The following is a 22660-nucleotide window of genomic DNA, read 5'->3' on the forward strand; positions in this document are numbered from 1 at the left end:
ACAAGCATTACACACCAAAATGAGCAGGGGAAGAATTGAAAGGGTGAGGAAAGCTGTAAGGCCGCCAGTATTAGAAACACATCAAGTGAATAGAAATCAGATTATAACCTATAGACAAATAAATATTCACAGATACTAGAAATGTCAACACACTGCCTTCCCATGCAAAATCTGAACTTGGCTCAACCCAAGTAGCACAACATATTACATAAACCTAGAGACTAGTCAATAGCGATAAGTTGACAACGCAGCACAAAAGATAAACCCAAAAAGTGAGCAAGCTCAACCTTCCACCTCAATTTAATGCCAGCAGTCTGCTTTGTAAACACATGAGCTTGTATACCATGCCTTCAATTCATCATCTGTGTATGCACAAGCCACAAGTACTTGGATTTTTCCAGTAGTGCCAATTGTCACACCATCACAGGGAAGCAGAAACATGCAATATAGTTAGTTAATAGTTTACTCAACCAGACACCTTCACATTCTCATCTGTGACACTGTAATGTACTGCCATGCAAGTGACTACGTGCTTGATAATCATTTTGAACAGTACATTCAGTCTGTCCAAAATGATTGTGCATAGGCATTACGTTGGAAAATTAGGCCGAGTTTGCTTGCATTCCTGATACCCAGGCACAATTTAAGTGTGTCTCATACTTCTGCAAGGCAACAACCACGCAAAGAGTCAGATTCAATACCACCATTATAAGTCAATGTGAATGCACTAGAAAATAATTTGCCTGTATTCAAAGCAAATTTGAAGAAAATTTATCAGCTACATAATATGGATTAGATCTGCTTTTATAGTAGAGAGGATTCACACTCCTTGGGTTTTGACTCTGATGTACCTAGCAGTCCCTTGAATCTATTTATGGTCAAAGGGTGGGCATCATTAAAATTATTCTATTCTTATCTTATAACACAAGTCCAAGTAACCATGTAGTGTCAGATCACAATTGTAATTTTTTACTAGCAGCTCTAGTAAACCAGTAACCATAAATCCTACAGGATAGCCATTTACTATATTTAGAATTATGTTAACTTCCATGGCAATGTTTCAGCAATAAACACGTATCTGTACTTGGTCAATATTAATGGTGGTACAATTAATTACAGTAAGGCTTAATGCACAATATATTTCATATTGTCCGGTGGAAAATATGCAGGCGTGTTATTCATGCTCTTTTTATAATTCAGTTATGTTGCTATTAAATCATTCCAATAGTACATATCATGCAACCAGATGCATACGTATACTACAAGACCACAAATTTTAATGAAGAGCCTTAAATTCCGCTTTTATAGGAATTCACACTCCCACTTGTGTTTTGAATAGGACGCACCTGCACATAGCAGTCCCTTCGACCTATTTATGGTCATTATGGGGTAAAAATAAAATTGTTCTGATCTCATCATATAACATAGATAAGTCAATTGGGTTTATCTCAAGTGGTTGGGAAGAATGATTGTTATCCTCCCCACCCAGGTTCAATTCCCGCAAGTGATATATTGGCTTTGAGCCTTCTTGTATGGCCTTGAGCCTACAGAATCTCTTACATTCGCCCTACAGGATAGAGGGTAGGGTGCTTTTTTACATGGAAACAAAAATTAACATAGATAAGATAAGAGTGTACTATATAGAGTTAGGGAAAAAGGAATAGATACAATATGAACCTAAATGCATAATCTCATTCAGTCCTCGAAATATTGATATGCGCCATGCAAAAATTGAAATCAAACAAAAAAGGAATCTAAAGCATCATCTCCAGTAGTTAACTGATAGAATTATCAGCTGAAGGGAATCTTAAGACTAAATAATCAATTTTTTGTAAGAACGTTTATTCCAGGAAAGAGATTATATGAATGCCACCATGCAAAAATTGAAATCAAACAACAAAGGAATCTAAAGCATCATCTCCAGTAGTTAACTGATAGAATTATCAGCTGAAGGGAATCTTAAGACTGAATAATCAATTTTTTGTAAGAACGTTTATTCCAGGAAAGAGATTATATGAATGCCACCGCAATATACCAATGGAAAGAAAACTAGCAAAATTATAATAAATATTGCCCAATTTGTATAACCTAGTTATCAACTTGAAAGAAATGAAGACATCCAGCTTAATCCAGTTAAGCCTGCTCTTGTGTTCATGTTTAAATAGACAACAAGTCGAAATCAGTCTCTCCCAACTCTCACAAAAACAGCAAGCGTACAAGGAATTATCAGAAGTGCAAACAACAGCTTAAATTCACTAATCATTGTTACTAGTTTTGGGCTCAAGATATATTGACTACAGGTATAGCTGCGCTGACAATGAATATTTCTGTTTATTGTAATATACATATATATTTCCTTGATACAGATATTAATGACTGGTTATTATTTGTTTCATTTTAATGTCCATTAAGAGAATGAGGTTTTAAGCAGTGTTGTGAAAATCACGATAAAATCGCGATTTTATCGTTTAATCGCGATTTTTTCAATAAAACGATTTTATCACGATTTTTATATGAATTTATCACGGGTAATTTTTTTTGCACGATTTTTATGAAATTATCGCGATAATTTCAATTCGAATTTATCGTGATAACAATTAAAATTATCGTGGGGGTCTCCGGCAGCGAGGTTTTATAATTTTTTTTTTTTGGTTTTTTAAGGGGGATGCTAAATGTTTGAAATGCAATTTTTTTTTAAAGAAACAAATAATTTTTTAGTGGGGCAGCTTAATGATCAAGTCTAGGCCCTAGTATTCATATGCTATTCATGGTAATGTTAAAAAAATTTAAAGTAAAAGGATTTTCATCCTTTTCTTTAAATTTTTAACATTACCATGAAATGACTCAGGATATTTGACAGTGGTTCCGGCCTCATTGGATTTCATATGGAGAAAGTAGAATTTTAGATTTCATTCAAAATGCAGCAGACTTATCAGTTTTTCAGGATTTCTAGATTGGGAAATTGTAATGTTTCAAGGTGACACCACCTGCCCGGGCTATCCCTGCCACCAGTAGAGGACGTGGTCTACCTCCTATAGCTCCTACTTCTAGTTCTTCAGCTTCTAGAGCATAGCAGACTCCACTGCCAACTCCACCAGCACCAGCGTCTACATCTAGAGGGAAAGGGAAAGTTGTGTCATTTTCTCGCAAGAGGGGCATAGGAAATCAATAGGATTAGACTTTAGTTATTTTCTTCATTTTATTGTATATGACATTATGACATGATGACATACATTATTATTTTTTTTGTTGATATTGAGGCTGAGTTGGGACTCAAGAGTCAGGACTTACTATTCAGGACATGATTCAATGTTATGTGTGATTTTAGCACTAGAAATGATATTAAATATCTTATTTATTAGTTCTTTTATCGTATTTATGTGTCAATGTATTTATTTTATGTTGTAGATGGTTTATATATTAAAAAAATGAATATTTTTGTACCAAACGATTTTTTCCCGATTATTTCCAGATAATTACAATTTTTTCCGATTTTTCCTCGCGTCGATATTATCCCGATAACGATTAATGCAACATTGGTTTTAAGAGTCCATCTCTGTGATTGAACTCGGTCAATAAATTTCATACTTTATGTTGGTCTTCATGGTATAAAATATCTAAAAAAGAATTATAATCACGAATGTTTTTGTATTTATTAGTAATGAGTCTGTGGCCTGAACAATATAAGAGGAAGACTTCCAGCTTCTATGGCTTGTACGGTACAAATTGTACAAGTTCTCGCTCTCTTCTTAGATTGCGTCCACTGTCCTGTTTCACTATAAAGGTCACACGAGTTATTCCTAATCTTTTTAGAGTTTCACTATAAAGGTCGCATCAGCTATTCCATATGAGTGGGTCATCCAATCCAATGCATACAGCCACACAAAAGAGATCTAAGTAATCCCTCACACCAGTAATGGACTCCTCGTCAGCATGAAATAAAAGAAAAGAGGTATCAGCAAAATGACTGTTAATCATCTCCAAGCCATCACAAAGAGACACCAAAAGCATGCCCATGAATGCAAGCAACATCAAGCCAGAAGTATCAACAGTCAACATGTACAAAGGAGCTAAAGGGCATCCTGCATCAAATGGACTGATACAACAAAATCAAAAAGGAGAGACAATTATTGACTGAAACAAACAACGAAGCATTAGAAAATATTGTTTACCATAGCTACACAATGTGGCCCAAACCCCAAGCATCTCAGCATCTCTGTGATGAAGTACGAGCCAATCCAAGCATAGGCCTTGTCCAATTCTATATTCAAGTAGAGCGCTTATTGACCAAAATTTGGCCCACTCCATATACTCATCAAATCAATATATCCAAAATAAACCACTCTTGGACAAATCCTCTCTGCTCCTATAAAACCACTTTCCTAGCTACATTTTGGACAGTAAGAGCCACCACTTTGACCTTGTAGGCAATGATGGACAAAGTAATAGGTCGCTGCCCACCAATGGAATCATTGACTACGCATTTTGGAATAAGCTTGATAGGTCCCTAAATAGGGACTTGGTCAATGTCCCCATCAAAAAAGCCTTAATGTAGCAAAACAACAGAAGTCATCCCCCAATTGTGTCCCACATGGCCTTGTAGATATGATAACCCATCCAAACCAAGTAACTTCCCATTATGCATTCTCAATCTACTCAATCCTGATTCAATTTTTAGTTATTTTTAATATCTTCCTCTTTATTTTTTACCTCGAATAAATAATCATTCTTAATTATTTCATTTTTTTAATAAAAGCACTCTTTTGTTATTTTATTTTGCAATTTTTCCGAAGTTTCTATATATTTTAGTTATATTTATATATTTTTTCCATATATGCTATATATTAAGATTTTGGAATGTTTTCCCGGCTTGTACTATGCCTTTCCACTAAAATAAATGGAACTTTAATAATGCTGGGAAAAAATTGAAAAAAAAACAAATATTATAGCTCTCAAAATGGATGATTGACAAAGGATTATCCTATTAAGTTTATTCAATAAAAAAATAGAGTCCAGGTTTAAAGAAAAGTAATATGGATCTTTAATAGAATGGACTACAAATTCAGCCAACCGATTATTTCAGTGATCCAAGTTACTTCAACAAGACAGAAACTTTCATACACACATTGATACACGCTACAATGAATTAGAATTTAGAACAACGTTTTTCAAAAGTATTCATCAATGAAGACTTTTAAGCTAAGTTGCATCAATATTAATCAAAAACATAATCCGATATGGATAAAACAATTTTTGAAAAATTGAAAAATTGGGTGCAACATGATTAGAATTACTAAACATATTAAAAAGTACTAATGCGAGATAATATACATGCAAAAAATAGCATGAAACACACAATTTTTGAAATGCCATTCAAGAATTTGAATACAATACGTAGCCACAAAACAAGGCATCAAAGTTCCATCCCTCAAAGACCATATCTCCATAATCCCAAAAGACAGTCTCTCAGGGAGGCCCAAAATGAAGTAAATAAATGCAGAATGTAAAATAATAAGATGCAACAGAATTAAACAAGTATTGTTTATAACAAAAATCCATGGTTGCTAAGTGGTCATGTCCATAATTAACCATAATGACACACACAACATACAAATACATATATTTCCATAACAAAAAATAACACTAATTTGCAGATTCATCAGCAGAGATGGAACACTTGTCTTTTAACTGCCTACATACGAGCAATTTTCCACCCAACAATAGGCATCCAAAGTAAATGTCACTCCCAAGCTGATATATGAGGCCACCAAGGTGAAGGAACCAAGCTACATGCTTCTACGTCACTCAACCCAGCCCACTGCTTGAATGCTGTTTAGCCAATCTACTCACTACAAAGCACTGGAAGTATCTAATCCAACCATCAAACAACCATGGCACTCTCTTCCACTGCCCCACACAACACAAGGAAGATATTCTCTTTCTCTGCTCAAAAACCCCTTGAAAATATTCTTCCCTTCCTGTGCTCTTCAATGTAGGCAAAATAAGTCCAATTTTTAGACTGCCTTTTGGGAATACCTGCAAAATATCAATTCGCTCTCAAGCTTCTAATGAGCAGCAAATACACAGTGAGTGAAGGGTTGATAACTTGCCCAACATCTATGCTCTTCCGCATCAGCAACTTTGTGGGCAGTCTTCTTCCCCCAGCTCTTCCTTCAAACAACATTCTATTATGAGCTTTCCTCATTCGACCTCAAATGCTAGGAGAGATGGATCTAGCAGATCATGACATACAAGCATCACTTACTTTCCAATTCTCGGATCTATCTACTTTGTACATCTCTCTCCCAATATGGCCACCTGCTCTTGGAGTTGAGGTGGTTTTTCAATCTTTAGAATGGATAGATATTTTTACTTTTTGTATATTGCTTTCTATAGGAGCCAATTTGGTATTTCCACTTTGTATTGATATCAATGTACTCAACAATCCCATCAACCTACCTTTTTGTGCTTATTTGTTGAACATTAATAAAATTATCTATCTTATCTTATGTAAAGCCATCTGTCTCTGACCCTAGGTCTGCAATTTCCTCTTCCTGGCACTGAATTGGTCAATTTTCAGATCGATTCATAGTTAGCAAAGAGAGCACAGCGTGAGAAGCTTACAGTGTGAACTTGAGATTGAATAAATGAATGACAAATGAGACAGTTGAGGGAAATGATAACTGGAAAATTGCAACCATTCTGACAAGAGAAAAGAAGTACTCTTTGCACTTACCCATGATGATTGTACTCAACCCATGCTTCAATATCAACATCACAAAACTTCTCCACCAACCTCTTACATGTACTCAATGATTGGTTTTACAAGTCAATGGAGGTGGGTGCTTCATTTAAGGAACGTGGTGGAAAAAGGAAGTCCATAGGTTGACACTTGGTTGACACTTGGCAATAAAGGATTTACTTTCTTTTCCATGGCCCCCCTTGCTCTTCCCCTTTGGTGGATCTGCATGCCTAGCCATTCAATAGTTGAACCTTGCCCTTGAACTTTACACTAAAATTCCATGCGACCATATTTACATCATTCACATATAGGGTCATTTATTAAGCTCAAATGGCTTGACTTTACCACTATAACCATGCATTTACAATTTATATATAAGCTGATCACTAGATTTCAAGCATCAAAATCAGGGTATTACAAATATATAATAAAAAATATAGTATATATAGATATGCATTGCATTTTATACCTGTAAGTTGAAGAAATCAGCCTAGATTGAATTAAATCACTGAACAATGAAGACAATCTTCCATCAATTCTCCATCGACTCAGCCAAAAAACAAAAATCAACAAGAAAATTGCCTTCTGCCATTAAAATAGGTTGCATATAATTGATGTGGATTGCAGCTTGAATTTGTATAGTGGTCTGAACTGAGGCATCGGATTCTTATTTATATCTTACATTTTAATTTTATGCTTTAATTATTTTTCTTTTAAGTTTTAAGCATGCACATGGGATTTCTCCTATGTATCCCAAACATATCGAGCAAGGGCACAGATATGGAAATATCCAGGAGTAAGTGCATACCTGGTAACTTAAGTTTTAAGTGCACAAAATGCTAAACATAAAACAAAAATCTAAATCATATAAAAACCAGAACTGTTTCACATGTCATATCCATCAGGAAAACATACCAAAACTAAAGCAAGAAAAAAATCCTACAGTTGCCAAATGAAGAATGTGATCATTTCTGTAACAGGTATTTGGAATGTGTCATCCAAGGGGGAGAAAAGTACTTTTGCTACATATACAACAAAGTGTTCCGAATTCATGTTTCCAGGACAATGTAGGAAGAGATGTCCTCAAATAGACGATATGCCAGTACTACTAAAGGGTGCATCAGCATGTTGGGGTATAACAAGTAGGGAAAAGTTCCTAAAGCTAATAAATCTGAACCAAATTAGAACAAACTAAAAATTAAGTTGGCTGCACGATTCCATTTCCTGTCCTACAAGGCCATCTTTAAGAAAACAGCATTAAGAGCATTAACATAACAAGGCACACTAGGGCTCAAAAGGTCATTTCTAGATGCCACGGATCTAAAAAGGTGTAAACGCGTTTTCTGCTTACAGTTTATCTTAACAAACTTGTAACAAGGCAGGCAAACCATAGTCTCCAGATACCTTAGTTCCAAAAATGTGAAATACCATTTTTAATCTAGAAATTTTCTGACTAAATTTGTTACAAAGTGAAGTCAGGTGTTTGCCTTATTTAGATGATTACAGAGATTCAATGGACAAATATTCTACCAGAAAGTTAGTTTGATAAAAGTCAAACTTTGGACAAAGCAAATCAAATTGATCGAATGACTTTGGGCATTGTGGCAAGTCAAATAGTCTAATAGATGGGTTTCCTTACAGAATGGGATGGTAGTGATCCCTAGGACTTAAAAGTAAGCATATGCAAAGACTTGCTGCTTAAAAAACCTATATAACTAGGCAGAAGACAGCTTGTCACCTTTGAGAATGGAGTGGTAGTGATCCCTAGAACTTTGGAGTAAGCATACGAATGGTAGTGATCCCTAGAACTTTGGAGTAAGCATTTGAAAAAATTTGCTCTGCTCAAAAGAAAGCATAGGCACCTTCCATTGCTTTTTAGTCCTATTGTGCATATTTACGTATCCCATGGCTGCTTGGGAGCAGGAACAGAAGCGGGAAGCAGGAGTGGGAGTGGGGAGCGACATTTTCAAAAACTCCTGGGACAAAAGCGATTTTGGGAGCGACTTTTATATAATATATATTTTTATGTATTTTGATGCATATATGTTAATTAAAGCATGTAGAATGATGAATTAGTGATTAAAAAACAAAAAACAAAAACATGGATTAAACCATATAACAGCATTCATCTAGTAGTTATAATCTTCATCAACCACATGTCTACAAATTACGAGTTCTCATTTATATAGCATTAAACGGTGCACATAACCAAAATAGCATCGAGTGAAATCCATTTCTGACCAAAAATACATCAACAAATAGGCTCTAGATGGCCTCTAGCATCCAAAAAAATCATGCAACAACAAATACCTACATATCATCAAAATCATTGTCTATCTTGGGATCTTTGTCATTAATATCACCCTCTAAGCATTAAAACAAGATAGAAAAAACATAGCAAGTCAAGTCAAGGTTTTATTCGAGTGATGGGTACATTTTTAGTAGGGTCACATGATAAAGGAGTTTGACAACCAATGTCACTAACATCAAGGTACATAGAGGGCTTGGTGCTCTTAATTAAATATGAGTTCCATACCCTAATACATGACAAAATCCAATGTCAACATTGCAATCCCCCCAAAATCCTGAAAAACTGATGAGTCTGTTGGATTTTGAGTGAGATCTAAAATTCTACTTTCCCCATATGAAATCCAATGAGATTGAAACCACTATCAAACATCCTGAATCATTTCATGGTAATGTTAAAAATTTAAGTAAAAGGAGAATGTCACTTTTACTTTAAGAATTTAACATTACCATGAATTGCATATCAATACTAGGGCCATATGCCTGAATATTAGGCTGCCCCACTCAAAAAAATTTGTTTCTTTGAAAAAAATTGTGTTTGGAACGTCTTTGTGAAAAAAAAAAATTGCAAAGAAAGCTAGGGAACGAATTTTTTTCATGGAAGCACGCTGTTTAGTCTTGCTTTTGACATGATGTCTATCATGCTTTAATTACCCAAAGGTTCAAACAAAACTGCTGGTGTTCTACCAGCATCATTTTGGCTTTAACCTCAATTCCGGCAGATTTAACGGCAGATCAGCTTAAGTTTGCTATAGATCTGTTTATTGGCCATGGAACATAATCCAAAAAGTTACAACAAAGTAAAGGCTCAGAGACTCGGCGACCAGAAAATGGTTGAGTTTGATGGTCATCAGGCAGTATCTAGAAAAGCTTATGCAATCCCTACAGAATATGTTTCTATATAATGTGTTTTGAAATTTCGCTATTAAGGCATGCTATCTTAAGCTCTATTTTAGCCCACATATATGATGCCATCCCTAACATTATGTCAGAAACCTTAAATGTGTTTCTAAAATTAGATCACACAAGGTTTGGCTGAGGCCCATTGGGAAAAATTGTAAAAATGAGCACATTATGATTGGTAATGACAGCTAGACATGGATATAGCCCATGTTTAAGCTATTGAACACTTCACGCAGGAAATATCTTTAAGGGTAACAAAGTGCATGAGGTATCTATTCCAGTTCCATCCTATGAAAAGATGTTCAATTTAAATATTATAAATATTGGAAAGTCTGATGCACATATAGGGTAGAAACAGTTTGGATGTGAAAAGTCTATTGATATGTTCATTGGGAAGAAATGCATTCATCGGGAAGAAATAGTTATGGCATTTGAAGAGAAAGTCTATCAAGATATAATTTGCAAAAGGTTGATTGTGATTTTGACTTTTAATTGGCAAGATACAAGATCCAAACATATGCCCCTCTTATTAGGTGTCCATGTTCTAGCATGGCTAAATCAACAGTGACTGCTTAAAAATTGATAGGTAGGTTGCAATTATATATCAAACATAGCTATGACCTTTGGTTCAGGAAAGTCTATCAAGATGTATTTTTCTGGATGTTGATTGAGAATTTGACTAGAAATTGGCAAGATTCAAGGTTAAAACATATGTGGCATATGCCCAACTCTTATTAGGTGCCCATGTCGTGAAAAGTCTATTGATATGTTCATTGGGAAGAAATGCATTCATCGGGAAGAAATAGTTATGGCATTTGAAGAGAAAGTCTATCAAGATATAATTTGCAAAAGGTTGATTGTGATTTTGACTTTTAATTGGCAAGATACAAGATCCAAACATATGCCCCTCTTATTAGGTGTCCATGTTCTAGCATGGCTAAATCAACAGTGACTGCTTAAAAATTGATAGGTAGGTTGCAATTATATATCAAACATAGCTATGACCTTTGGTTCAGGAAAGTCTATCAAGATGTATTTTTCTGGATGTTGATTGAGAATTTGACTAGAAATTGGCAAGATTCAAGGTTAAAACATATGTGGCATATGCCCAACTCTTATTAGGTGCCCATATCCTAGCATCGCTAGAGGATCAACATTGTCCAATTAATCCCTTCTATTTCCCACTAACAATTTTTATATAGTTGGATGAACTCTGTAGCATTAACACACTGTTGAAATTTCTAAGTCTGGCATGTTAGAAATCCTTACTGCATTATCTGGTTTATTTTCTCCTACTTGTTCTTTTCATTAACAAGTTATTTATAAATAGAAATACTGAAAATAAACACAAATGCACCCTTAACTCATGTACAGATCAGCGATTGAAATAACTAAGACAAACACACAAGGGACACTGTTATTTTTGGACAATCGTCCCCAGAAAAACCCAATGCGGGAAAACCGGTGCAGCAAATATGAGGGTTTTATTATTATGTAGTTTATGAATACAACTATGGTGCCAGAAATTGCTCACCCAACAGAGAATGCCCTCGGCAACAGTACCTCTTCTCGAAGACAAATATTACGGCTGATTAATCAAAGGATGAACGATCCCACAACAACTATGGCAGTTTTCACTGCTACGTGTCACTCTAATAGGGACTGTGTCACCCTCTCAGCTCACCAACACTCAGTCTGCCCCACGAAAATCTCTCGGCGCTGCCTCTTGGCCCTTCGTCAGCTCTGCTAGCCTCTGCACAACTATTGAAGCCTCTCCGTCAACCCCTTGGCTCTCTGCGTCAACCCTCAGACCCTTTGCGTCCCCCACGATGGCCTCTTCAAACTCTACGTAGCTTCCAGCTCTGCGTCAACCTCTCCAAGCTCTGTGTTGTCTCTCTAGCACTATCTCTGCCTCTCTGCTATGTATTCTCGGCCTCGTGCAGAACTGCCCCTCACTGCAACAGATCACTTGCTTGATTCTCTCAAAAATAACCTCACTCTAGAAAATCGCACTGACTCATCAATTTGGTGTACCTCCAACTGACCCTCAAGCCTCCTCTTATACTTTTCCTGTCTAGTCTTCAACAGCCGAGATTAAGTCTCTAATCAATGGCTAAGATTAGATTTGGCTTGATCCATGTCATTTAGAACATTCTCACCCAGTGTTATATTAATATCCATTAATATTTTAATTTTCCTAAGTTTAGTAAGTGATGCTTACCGAGAATTGGAAAGTAAGTGATGCTTGTATGTCATGATCTGCTAGATCCATCTCTCCTAGCATTTGAGGTCGAATGAGGAAAGCTCATAATAGAATGTTGTTTGAAGGAAGAGCTGGGGGAAGAAGACTGCCCACAAAGTTGCTGATGCAGAAGAGCATAGATGTTGGGCAAGTTATCAACCCTTCACTCACTGTGTATTTGTTGCTCATTAGAAGCTTGAGAGCCAATTGATATTTTGCAGGTATTCCCAAAAGGCAATACCTGCAAAATATACCGAACAGAATTTCCCCAAACGATTTCTGAGTCTTGGAGATCGTATGTGCCTTCACCTCTCCACCAATTTTTGTGGCTAAAGCACATCCGATGCTACCACAAATCAACACACACCATCAATGCAAAAACCAACAGACCAAATCGTACAAATCCTAAAGTTTTCCTTAATTGCGACAAGAACACAAGCATGCCAAAACAGAGAAAAAGTTTGAGGTAAGAAAATTGTCATATTTATAATGCAACAATGTCGGCAATTGTCCAATCAGGAAGAGAGAACCCGTATTGATCATCATGCAACCTATATGGCACCACTACTTACTCTTGTAAGTTTAATAACATATCCACTAGAAATTACTTTTGTCATTACTCAAGAACAAAAACACATTTTCATGCTATAAAGCCTTAGAGCTAAGAATTCAATCCTCAAACATGCTATCCCCACTAAACACAGAAGACTACTTAGAAATGAATCCAAAAGGGATCTTATTTCATCATGACAAGCAAATGCGACATACACGATAAATCCCCAATCGATTGGTCCAACCATATCCAAACTTTCCAAAATCATCCTTGGACTTGTAGAAACCAATGTTTTCAAACTCGGACTCACACTCGAAACCAGCTAATGGTCAACTCCGACTCAGTATCGACTCAATCTAGTTGGTTCCAATGACTCAGTGTTTGTAAAAATTACATTAAATATTTAATTTTTAATAAAAAAAAACATATTTTTAAAGATTTCCATTCATGATTCCAAACTCAAAGCATTAGAATAATAGAGAGAAGACAACACTTGATCAACGTATGCTCATGAATATATCTATTATATCAAAATGGCACCCAAAGCACTATCCAATACATGTAATATATAGAGATCAAAACTAAAACACATAACCAATGCTGCTCCAAAAACCAACTCCTTAATGCTACTCCAAAAATCACCCAAGAACCTCCTCAATGCTGCTCCAAAAACCAACTACAACTACTCACAAATGCTCACACAAATGCAATGAGCTAGCTGTGAGAAAATATGAGAGGGTTGGGTCACCTTTATTGACGTGTAAGAGCAGTAGAGGGGCTGAAATAGTTTAAACAACAAAAAAAAATTGATTTCAAGTCTGCCTAGCCCGCCTTTTTTTCCCGCAGCCGAGATTGGCAGGTTTAAGTAAGGATCAACTGGTCCGGCTGGTCCATTACCGAACCGGCCAGTGCGGTGACCAATTCGGCCGGTTCGGTAAAGGAATGGCCGCCAAGCCGGATAATCGACCTAGTCGGTCCGAGCACGAGTATGGCTCAGTCAACCAGGCTGAGTCCGAGTCAGACCACCCTAGTTTTAAAACTATGGTAGAAACATACTTTCAAGTAGACAAAAAGCTCACATCGGTTTCAATGATACAGATAGCAGGTAAGGTTCCTAAAATATTATGTTGCAACAGTCTTTTCATTGTGTATTGCTCTACAACATAAGTAGCAAAGTTCAACCAAGAAAAAAGAATAGAGAATAACACAAACATGCATGAAATAATATACACAGAAACCAACATATCATTGGGGGAGAGAAATCTATTATAAGATGAAACACAACAAATTTACCATGGGTCACACTGTTTGTGTACTTAAAAGTAAAAAAATATAAAAATAAAGATTGCAAGTGAATCTATTGCCATTAATGCCTGCATTGATCATTGAGCACGGAAAACAAACTAAAAAGGGAAAAGCACTGTAAACATTATCCATGTTGAAAGCATATGTCTGGTTTAAACATTCTATTACTCTGTATCTGTCTTTGCATTGGCTGGGATTACTTATTTCCTCCACAGCTCCACCACCACTATATGTTAATGCCTTCTTTTGATATTATTGTAGATGGTCTGTATTCTCTGATTATGAGATTTTTAACCTCAAACAGAAAGAATTAAAGTATGCATGGGTATCACAGATAGCATCTAACAACAAAGCAGAGGTTTTAGCAGTTTATCAAGGCCTTAGCATACTCAATGAGAAAGGCATTGGCAAGGTAACAGTTATTGGTGACTCCATCATCAGATATTTTTATCGACAGTGCCTTTACAAGATCTTAGCTTGTCATGGTTGACACAAAGGATCATTTCTTTAAGTCAAGACTTACATTGAAAAAATTACCTTTTACAAATTCAGAATGCATTAGAGGATCTCCAAGCCAACATAGCAATGCAACTAGAGATTGGCTTTGTAAAGGTTAATGAGGTGATAATAACCTTAAAAACCTTCCCATAATACCTGCATCTACGATAAGGACTTTCCAAATTCTGATGCCAGCCATGTACCTTGGAAATGACAGGCAGTCACAATACTCCAGCACACATTATACTATACCATCACCTCTCTGGCTTGTGATGTCCAGAATGGTACTCCAGGTGTGAAGACAATTGAATGCAGATTTAATATGGAGAGGTTTTTGGAAGGATTTGTTGTTTATTATATTGTGGTATTTTCAGTCATGGTTTATACTGTATTATCCATGCTTGGTCATGGCTGCTATATCATAGTGGTGACAGGGTTCAGGGAAGTCCTGCCTAGTATAATTCTCGGTAAATTCTCAAAGATACCTCTGTCGGTCTGATACTTGTCTCCTCTCCCCCGTCACTATGGACCACTATCACTGTCATCATTTATGCTATTTTTTGTATGGCCTACACAAGGTCCAACACAGCCTTCTATAGGCTCAATGCAGGGTGTCAAATTCCACCATCAGATAGGTTCAATGGCAAGAGGAATGTGTACACAAGTTAGGGGCAGAGAGTGGAGTTTCATGATGACTGGGCCATGGAGACAGCAACTCAACTGTTGGAATTGAGAGAAGCTGAGAAGGAATTCTCTACCTTCGCAATTTTCTCATAGGCATTATCTATGAATTAGATGCTCAGCTTGGAGAACTGAAATCTTCGGTTAACAGAGTAGTGGGGTATTTGCAGATTCCACACAAGGCAATTCATCCCCTTCCTCCTCTGGCTTCTGTCCACTGGAGACCCTACTTGCAATGGTTTCTCTGGGACTCTAGTTCCATGAACTCCTGACCTGGTTATGAAAGACACTGTAGGAGCTATGAATCCTACATACCAAACAGCAGTAACCATGCGCAGTGAAGACACAGGAATGGATACATGGGTGGGCCCAAATGGAGAGATTTTCCAGTTTTTCTTATCAATCTTAATCGTCATAATGTTTTTTCTCGTGGCAATATTTCTATTCCAGTTCATAAGGCGGTATACCTGCCAGGACTACTCATATGGACTAGAATAGTGTCCCTGCCAGGACTACTCATATGGATTAGGATAGGGTCCAATCAAAATAATTGGATAAACAACAGTATTTTTCATCGCTTGCTATGGCCTTCTTACCTGTTTTTTTGTATTAGACTACTATAAGATTTGGCAGCAAACTTCTCTAATTCAAAATCAAGCAGAGTTCTTGTGGAAAAAAAAAAATTAAGAAAAAAAAAAAAAAAAAATTGCTGTAATTAACTAATTTCACTATAATGTGTGGTGCCATCTAGTTGAAAGTTGACAACCTATAGAATATAGATATTTAAATTTTAAACTAGGATTTGCTCAGGTCAATTATATTGAGCTATAAATCATTTTGAGGAACAATTTAGTATTAATGTACAAAATAGACTCACATAAACACCCAAATAACAATATCATTATGCACCAATAGTAGCCTCTATAAATCAGAATGTCAACCATAATCTGTAATGTTATTATATAGCTATCACTTTCTGCCCATTTTCCCTTTTTATTTGTAAAAGGAGGACAAACTTCCAGTTTGAAAACTCTCAACTTATGTGACAAGCGAGTCTATGTGTCAAGTACCAAACCTTTGGCACCATTTGTTATTGTTCTGCAATTGTAAACAAATTTTGATGCTAAATCACAGTTGAACATAGATCATTTGATGCTGTGATATGCAACAAAGTGTTTTTCAATGAATAAACATATAGAACCATAACCAGTAAGATGACCCCCATGCTGCCAGCCAGATAAGTGTAATTGTTATTTGATCGCCAATGACAATCAGAATAAGATAATTCATAGCCAGAAATGATCAAGAATTGGCATGGATAGGATAGTCAAATAATGGCAGTCTATTGGTGAATACCAAACTTTTGATTGTGTTCCATGAAGCAAAGGCAACAACTTTCAAAAGAGTCAACAACAACTTGGGAGTAAACAATACCAGAAAAGACACTTTGAACTGGAGGTGAAATGCAAAACCTCTGAAATTCAAAAGGTTCTATGGATAATTGGCTATTCAGTAAAAAATAACTGTATCTCTATGTTAAAATTCTGAGTTTCTATTAACATGAACATGCAATCTACTAGAAGTATCTACAAGGAACTTAAGGGAAAACATTACAAATTTGATATTTATTTTTACATGTTAAAGAAGAAACTTCAATTAAAGACAGAAGATCAAATCTCTATATATCAGATTAAAAATATGGTTAGTCCCAAAAACAAAATTACCCTTCTGCAAAAGGCTCTAAAAAAGCAGCATAACATTTGGGCAATAATCTTACAAAATTATGCAAGTCCATACCTTCCAGAGGAAAGCTGAGAGCTATTTACAGTTCCCCTCGAACTACTCAATCGTCTTGCTCTTTGATCATGCTCCTTATCAATCCTCATTGAAGCTACCTCTTTCTCCATGGCAGCTACTTCTCTGCGCATTTTCTTTGCCTCCACCTCCATTGCTTTTGTCAAAGTATCCACTTTCTTAGCTAGCATCTGAATGAACAATTTAAGTAATTTATTTCAATAGTGTTAATGTGAGTCTTCATGTATGCTTCACATATCGGAGCGAAAGGAATGGTCGGAAGTGATAAACAGTGTAACCTATTGATTGAAAATGAATGTACCTCAATTGCATCATCCTTGTCTTTAAGACTTTGATCCTTTTCATTGGCAGCTTTTCTCAAGGCTATCACCTCCTTTTGTAGCATGTCATACAACACACCTGAAACAGAATCATCAGGCCCAACTTCTGCAAATTCAGGTGGTTTGCTATCTGAATTCTCTTTCCCAGCATCATGTGATTCGGCATTTCTGGATATCCCATTACTTTTGTTAGTTGTGCGGTTCTCACTGAGTCCATTTGTAAATGTCTTGTTGCGTTCTATTGATCTCCCACCATCAAATGATCTTCCACCATCAAATGACCTAGATGTTCCCTTTGCACTCTTTAAAACTGTACTGGCATTACTGGATAGTGAAGACCTCATTTGAGAAAGTGAAGATCTCCTTGGACCAAAACCATTTGGCATGACTCTTGATGCAATCTCTGCACCACCAATTGATTGGCGGCGAGAAGGACCATTGCTAATGCTTCGTCCATCGGAGGAGGATGGTCGAATAGCACCATTTGGTGATCCTCTTATTCCTTCTTCAACTACTTTCAACCGTAGTTGAAACTTCTCCTGCAAGCACAGGCTTGTTTAGCAACAATGACCAAAGATATAGGTTGGAAACCAAGTAAAGGTATAAAAAAGACAATGAAGAGAATCTATTCTTTCCTACTTTGAGTGCTGCTTCACTTTTCGCAGTCCGCTCTGCAATGGCTAATTTATCACGAAGCTGCCGCATTTCACCCTGCATACAAAAACACAGTAACCAATCTTAAGGGAAAAAACCATAACAACTGGAAAAACCTGTCCAAATTGAAGGATTCTTGAACCATTACAATATAAGGCTACAAACTACCTGCAGGAAATGACGCTCTTCAAGCCACTGCTTTACAGGCATGACTTTGTCATTCCCATCCTTCCATTCATTGGCAACAACACAAGCAACTCGATTTGCCGTTATCTTTGCCCGAGCTAGTTCTCTCTCAAGTGTCTTCTTACCTTCCTGAAAACATGCAACACATATGGATATGCATGCAAATTGAACCATTTGGAATGGTCATTTAACCAAAAAAAAGTAATGTTTCAACTTTCATTTAATAGCAAAATTGTCAAAATGCATGGCATGGCAGGACTTACAATCAATTCATTCACTTGCCGCTGATAATCACGCACAGCATTGGCAGCAGCCCCGCCTGAAAGGACAGCCTCCTCTAGTTCACGAACTGTTTGACATAACTTCTCAACTTCTGCAACCTTTTGCCGATGCATTTTGTCCAATATTTTGTTCTCCTCCTGTAACACAATAGACATCAATTGTCAAGACAAAGCCATACCAGCCAACTGCCCAGCATGTTTTATCATATAAGAAACCTGAGCTCCACCAAAGCAACATTATTTTATCAAACTAAAAGCAATAATCTAAAATCCAAATCAGCAAAAGGAAACCTGGCATATTTCAATCTGTTTCATCAACTCCTGGTTCCTATTCTGTAAATCATCAACCATCGAAGCTTTTGCCAGAGCAAACTGCACTGTCCTCTCTGCATCGAGGAGGGCTGCTTCTTTGGACTTTGTGAGTCTTTCCAAAGCCCTGTTATCCTCCTGCAATTTTGAAATCTGCCAAAACCAAGAACCTTCATAAACCCTAGAAGACTAAGAGCAAGTGCAAACATAGGCCAATTCCAATGCATATAAATGACAGCAGAAATCTTGTCATATAAAAATACCTCTTGTCGTGCAAGCTTGAGTTCTGCTTCAAGTGGAGCAAGAATAACTTCAATAGGTGGCATGTCATCATCCTTTTGAGCACCATGGACCCTTCGAAGAGTTGCTTCTGCTGCAAATTGGCCAGCCAATGCTGCTTTCTTCTCATCATTAATTTTCTTGATTTCAAGGTTCTGTAAATTTGAATTTACAATATCAATCATTCATAAACCAGTCTAACACAGGAAGCATTCAATCGAAAATACCATCAAGCAAAGGCACATACTATCAAGCAAAGTTTCCAGAACATAAAATCAACTAGAAGCCTTTGGAAGTTTCTATAAACATGCCTTGCTTTCAAGAGAAGCTTCACAGTTCTTCAGCTTTTCATCTACTTTCGCCAGTTCATCCGTTAGCTGGACAATAACAACATTAAATAAGTAGCAGACTATAAAGCAAAAGTTATGGACTGAGTGATCTGCGATCTACAACCAGCGTGCTATTGACCCTGAGATTACCTCTTCCACTGCCTTTTCTTTCATGCGCTCTGTCAACCTCAAAGCCTTGATTTCTGCCTGAGCTTCAGCTAATTCACGATCCTTATCTAAAAAGCAAGAAAAGAATGGTGTCTAAGTATATCAAAAGCATGGAACACAAAGAAACCTTATCAGTTTCCGTATGTAATCGCCATGGCATGGTCATTTGCCAAAAGATACCAATTATGTTGACACTGTCACGCGAAATGTTCAATTACATGTTTTCACTCTTCCGTAATAAATTGTTCAAATAAAACTTATATATTGCATCTCCTTATGTTTGTCCTATTACTCATATACATCTCAGATGTCACAAAACATACAAATATATTTCACAAACATAAGCATTCACGTTTCACAACTGGTTAAATAACAGGCACATTATAAAACAAAATAACTGGTTAAAACAGGCGCATTTTCCCTCTGAGAGTCATTTTATTCAACAACACTCACTCAACTCCCAGTTTTGGAGACCAACTTGTAAAACCTGGGCATCGGTGTGCCATATTTGAGAGGAAGAGGAGAATCGTCTTAACCATTGCAAGTTTCGGGAGATGCTGATTTGGAAAACTCTGCAAAATGATTCTGTTTCATGAAGACCATTTATTTTTACATTGTACAAGCCAAAAACATATCATATGGAAGTCTCAAGAATCCGAAGCAAAACACCTCTGAAAAAGGCAATTTGTAAGAAATCCTAATAGCAAACTCAAACAAATAAAAAAGGCAAACCACAATGAGCTTTGAACTTAGAGTCTACCTGGCATGCCGGTCATTTAAATTGATGATGTCACAACTCAGGAATCAACAAAATAAGAAAACTACATTATATATATTTAGATATTTCCTGTTGAAGGATGTCCTTTGTACCACACATTTGACCAAAAAAATGCTGATCATAGTAAAAACCAGTTCCCTTAAAAAGCCAATTTATCGAAGATAAGATACAAATATGTGAGCAAAACGTTTTATGTTTAAAGGATCAAACCAGTTAGCATCAAAACAGCCACATTGTCCCTGACAAGCCATTTTATGAGACAGAAGACAAATCATTTCATCAGACAGAAAACATACCAAAAAAAATTCAAAAATTATTAAGAAAAAAAACATATGTTGCAGTTATCATGATGAATGAAATTTAATAATTTTCACAACAATTTCATAAACCGATCCCCTTCAGTAATTTTAACGGATGCAATAAGTGCATTAGAGACATGTCACGAAAAAAATAAGCATCAAAGTCTTTCATGGCGAGAATCTCTTTCTTGGTGTGTCTTTGAAATGCAAAACATGATGGCTAAATGAAAAGTTAGCTTTCACGAAATGTGTGAAAAAATTATTAGTGGTTAATAATGAAATCGAAAAATAAAGTTTGAAGAAAGGCTACGTTAAGAACTCGATTCCTTTGTTTGAATACGGGACAAGGGAAAAACAGAGATATTGCAGCCTCGAAGCTTTAATAAGATATCAGGACCGCAAGTTCTCACCAAAAACCAGAAACAAAAATAAATATATTTCTCCATTTTACAGTTATGGCACAAATCGTACCTCTCACTTCATTTTCAAGCCGGTTAAGCTCAACCTTAACTGGATCAGAGCCATGTAAATAATGAAAGACGTCATCCCCCTCCAGACTGGGCCTTATTGGGTTTTTCTTCTTGCTCCCCTTGACATCCGTTCTAAAAGACGCTGAAGGCGTCAGCGAAGACCCCAAGGAAGCCAGTTCCGGTCCACATTGCTTAGCATTTACATTCGAGTCCCTCAAGAGGTCTTCTTCCCCCGGGCGACTGTAAAAGTCCTCCATGAGGGCTGCTTCAGGATCTTGGTCGCTCACATCCAAAACCTAGAAACTTCAAGCCCCAATCTCATCAAACTCTGGCCACAAATTTACCTGTTATCTCCAGCTTTACAAGGTTAACCGAACCAGCAACCACAAGGACCCGTTCAGACCGTTCAAAGCCTCATTTGCCTCCGCCAAGCGTTCCGGGATCAGTCTTCAGTATTACACAACTAAAAATCAAGATCAAACCCTGGCTAGTTTCCAAAAGAAACAGCTATTTTCCGCAAATTCACAAAATAAAAGGCTTCGGACACTATTTAAACCGTTCATAGATTCATTCGGCTCCGCGACAGCTTCTGGGACAAGTCTTTCCCCAAAAGACTCGAAATATTCAGTTTTCACCGTCGAATAGCTCAGAATCGCCAGTTTTCTCCCTCCAAATCACCAGCTTACACCATTAAAAGGCTCGAAACGATCCCCTTCCCCATCAACAGCTCAAAATGTACGGCTTCTACCATTAAATGCTCGAAATCACGGCAATTTTCGCATTTCAGCAAAATTACAGCCGCTTCAAGGGATTTGACCCATAAATTTCTTCAAAAAAATAACGACATTACCTTATTTTGAGCCTCCGGCCGTCAAGCTCCCGGATCTTAAAGTTCCAGCAGAAGCCTTTGCGCTCTGTTTCCCGTCGTCCTCGACGCTGTTCCTTTCTATTATGTTCCGGTTTACTCTGAATCTAAACAGGTGTCGAGTGACAGTCAGACTGTTAGCTTAATGTAATATATTTTGTCTTAACATAACGGTTCGTATGAACTCGCTTGTCTGAATTCTTTGGTGAGAGGGAGGGCCAATGTCAGACGCGTGCTTGGTAAGTTGGGCCAGCCAAGTTTTACCGGCCACCTTGTTTCACTTTCATCCCTTAGCACCGCGCTGTAACTCTGCCATTTTACCACTGCGCCACTCCACCCGAAAAATTAAATTAATCAACGTGGGATTAGAGAGATTCGAAAAGCCGGACTCGAACCTGCTCTCAATTGCGATTTATTCTACGAGAAAGGAGTATCCTATGTGCGCGAGGGTTCACGAATTGATGCAAGAGTATCCAAGGAAGGTCTAAGTATGAGTCCCAAGGCAGGGTTTGAAAGAGGAAATTCCAATATAATGAAATTTGCAAGTGTTAAGTTCATAAAATAGATCTAAATCATAACATATTTAAATTACTTATTAAAAATAGGGTATGCAAAAAAATGCATACCCACTCTGAATGTGACAATGCAATGTGAGAATACAAATCAATACCCACTA

General features: G+C 36.9%; 1 protein-coding gene across 1 annotated transcript; it reads right to left on the reverse strand.

Moving 5' to 3' along the window:
- Positions 1 to 68: 68 nt before the first annotated feature.
- LOC149248424 (microtubule-associated protein 70-1-like) lies at positions 69 to 22310 on the reverse strand. Its single transcript, XM_089458422.1, has 11 exons — positions 21121 to 22310; positions 19555 to 19640; positions 19387 to 19452; positions 19060 to 19230; positions 18779 to 18949; positions 18470 to 18625; positions 18189 to 18335; positions 18006 to 18077; positions 17348 to 17905; positions 17029 to 17216; positions 69 to 662 (listed from the first exon to the last, which is right to left on the reverse strand). The coding sequence occupies exons 1-11, from the start codon at positions 21374 to 21376 to the stop codon at positions 644 to 646; spliced, it is 1890 nt and encodes a 629-aa protein (XP_089314548.1). The 5' UTR covers positions 21377 to 22310; the 3' UTR covers positions 69 to 643.
- Positions 22311 to 22660: the final 350 nt, after the last annotated feature.

The sequence above is a fragment of the Pinus tabuliformis genome, chromosome 7 (assembly GCF_031772625.1).
Source record: "Pinus tabuliformis cultivar Carrire ecotype Pingquan chromosome 7, CPIR1, whole genome shotgun sequence".
In the NCBI taxonomy this organism is placed as follows: domain Eukaryota; kingdom Viridiplantae; phylum Streptophyta; class Pinopsida; order Pinales; family Pinaceae; genus Pinus; species Pinus tabuliformis.